Source organism: Oryzias melastigma, linkage group LG22, assembly GCF_002922805.2.
Source record: "Oryzias melastigma strain HK-1 linkage group LG22, ASM292280v2, whole genome shotgun sequence".
Lineage (NCBI taxonomy): Eukaryota > Metazoa > Chordata > Actinopteri > Beloniformes > Adrianichthyidae > Oryzias > Oryzias melastigma.
In genome coordinates this window covers 18224093-18226412 of record NC_050533.1, presented here as the reverse complement: position 1 = coordinate 18226412, position 2320 = coordinate 18224093, and the positions used below count along the sequence as shown (strand labels likewise).

The 2320-nt window shown below is 40.3% G+C and overlaps 1 protein-coding gene and 1 long non-coding RNA gene across 2 annotated transcripts in view; both read right to left on the bottom strand.

The window, feature by feature from the left end:
• Window positions 1–259: 259 nt before the first annotated feature.
• On the bottom strand, window positions 260–581 carry LOC112143476. The gene is made up of 3 exons (XR_004947096.1): window positions 535–581; window positions 431–460; window positions 260–348 (listed from the first exon to the last, which is right to left on the bottom strand). It is a non-coding gene; the product is annotated as an uncharacterized LOC112143476 (long non-coding RNA).
• Window positions 582–1240: 659 nt separating this feature from the next.
• LOC112143471 overlaps window positions 1241–2320 on the bottom strand; it is a 4180-nt gene continuing 3100 nt past the window's right edge. Inside the window, exons 3-6 of the mRNA XM_036210109.1 lie at window positions 2226–2291; window positions 2062–2124; window positions 1752–1971; window positions 1241–1656 (exon numbers count right to left, since the gene is read on the bottom strand). Of these exons, the coding sequence (XP_036066002.1) occupies window positions 1529–1656; window positions 1752–1971; window positions 2062–2124; window positions 2226–2291 (477 nt within the window). The 3' untranslated portion in view covers window positions 1241–1528. The remainder of the gene's footprint in view (window positions 1657–1751; window positions 1972–2061; window positions 2125–2225; window positions 2292–2320) is intronic.

Below are 2320 nucleotides of genomic sequence, written 5' to 3'. Positions count from 1 at the left end.
GGTTAGGCTGAGGCGGCTTCTGCGCGGGTTGTTTGGTCGGGAAGCTCGGGGTAGGTGGCTGCTGCTGCTGCTGCTGCTGCTGCTGCTGCTGCTGGAGCATCTGAGTTTGACCGACGGTGATTGTGGCTGCTGCTACCGGGTGAGGTCTGAAGTCCCCCGCCGGAGCCTTGGAGCGGTTCGGGAAACCCGGAAGACGCGCGGACTGATCCTGGTGGAACGTCTTTCTGAGGGGGAGCTTGCCCTGCTTGGAAGCGGAGCCGGGCGGAGCAGCGACGCTCAGAGGTCCGGTGAAGATGGCCGGGTTTTTCTGGACCACGCGGTTCTGAGTTTCAACTTCCCCCAGGAATTCTGTAAGTCAAATGATTATTTTATTAAACACACAGACGCTCGAGCATTAAGAGAATACGTGTCATAAGAGAAAGAACCTTACCCAATTCGGGTTGACTCAAGTCGATAAAATCTGTGAGTTAAAAATGAAGAAATACTGGCGGTTAAAAATGATATAAAGGTTAAAATAAAAATAAAAATTCTTACCATCAAAGAAGTTATCTGTTTGAATCCGGTGAACATCGGCTCGAGCTTCTTTAAAAACAAAAACATGCTTTGCTTAAAAAGGTTTCAAATCAGTTGGATTTTCATTCAGAAGTTTGACTCACCTCTGGCCTTTCCGTTGGTAAAAAGCGACATGACGCTCAGAAGCTTGGAGGATATGCCTGGACTTGTCTGACTGGTCGACAGTGGGGGAAGTATTTATCCAAGAAAAGACAAAAGTTGTACCCGATGGATGGGGTGTTACCCGGGTTCACAAAAGGCTTCCTGCTTCCTCTCCCATCATCTACTAAGGTCTGTACATGGTTGTTGGTGTGGAAGTCTAACCCCCCTTTTTCTTTCTGCATCCCCAGACGCTTCTCCATCAGGTCCACAGGTGTCGGAACGGCCCTTACGAAACAAAAATATATCTTTCAATATATTGAGCAACAATATATTTACAGTATATTCCATATATGGAAGCTATATACCTTTCCATATATTGAAATACACCTATTGTTGCCGGTTTCGTATATTGAAATATACCAATTAATATATTGTGGTTTATACTGTAATATCTTGATTCATATACTGATATATGCTCTATGATATATTTAGGTTTATACTGTGATATATTGCTGTATATGCCGATATATGCTACATAATATACTGTGGTTTATACTGTGATATATTGCTGTATATGCCTATATATGCTACATAATATACTGTGGTTTATACTGTGATATATTGCTGTATATGCTGATATATGCTACATAATATACTGTGGTTTATACTGTGATATATTGCTGTATATACTTGATATATGCTCTATAATATATTGGCATTTATACCAGATATGTCCTTTACGATAATACCTTACATACAAAGATGCTTTGCAACATCAGATATATTTTAGGTTCTAGAAAAAACATTCAATGACTTAGCAATGATTGTTTGAATTTTATTCAAATAAAAAACATCACAAAATTTTAAATTCACACTAAAAACTTAAAGAGCTACTGTCCATTGTTTTCTTTTTTTCCTGGTGCCGGAGCTCACAGATTTTCTTATTTATGTTTGTCCTTATGTCCGCCACCTTTGCAGCTGGATGGTGCTGGATGACAGCATCTGTAAAAGATAAAGTACACAAACACTGTAAGCCTAAATCATGATTTGAAGCACCATATCCGGTATAGAAACATTAAATAAAAAAATAACTTTACCAAGTAGAGCCTTTAGCTTCTGGGGGTCCAGAGCCTGACGTCGTTCAGCTGAAGGTTCCACCTTGTTCACCCCTCCTGTAAGGTTGGACCTTAACAGGACCTCAACACTAAAAAGGCCCAGCAGCAGGGTCCGTGCCATTCCTTTGGCCGTTGGTTGGGCCCTCGCCGTCTCCCAGCAATGGGCCGACACCATCACATCACCATCAGTCCCTAGTGGCACCTAATAAAGTGTAAGAAAGATGATTAAAGAGGACTACAAGTAGAAGAACATTTTAATTCCTTTTTTTTTAATTGTAAAACATGTACTTACTGATGCTGGTGTATTGGTTTGTTTCCCCCTGAGAGCAGCCAGCGTGAAGTCTTCTGACATGGACTGCACCCAATCAATGATAATAATTAAAGGAAGCGAAAAATTGAAAAAAATAAAAATACTAATACATTTTATCAGATGATTTTTTACTAAATTAAACTTACATCAGGAGTTCTGGGATGTACCGCAGTCACCAAAGAATGATCAGTGACATTGACATTGTTCCTTAGCTGCACCCAAAAAAAAAAAAAAAAAAAAA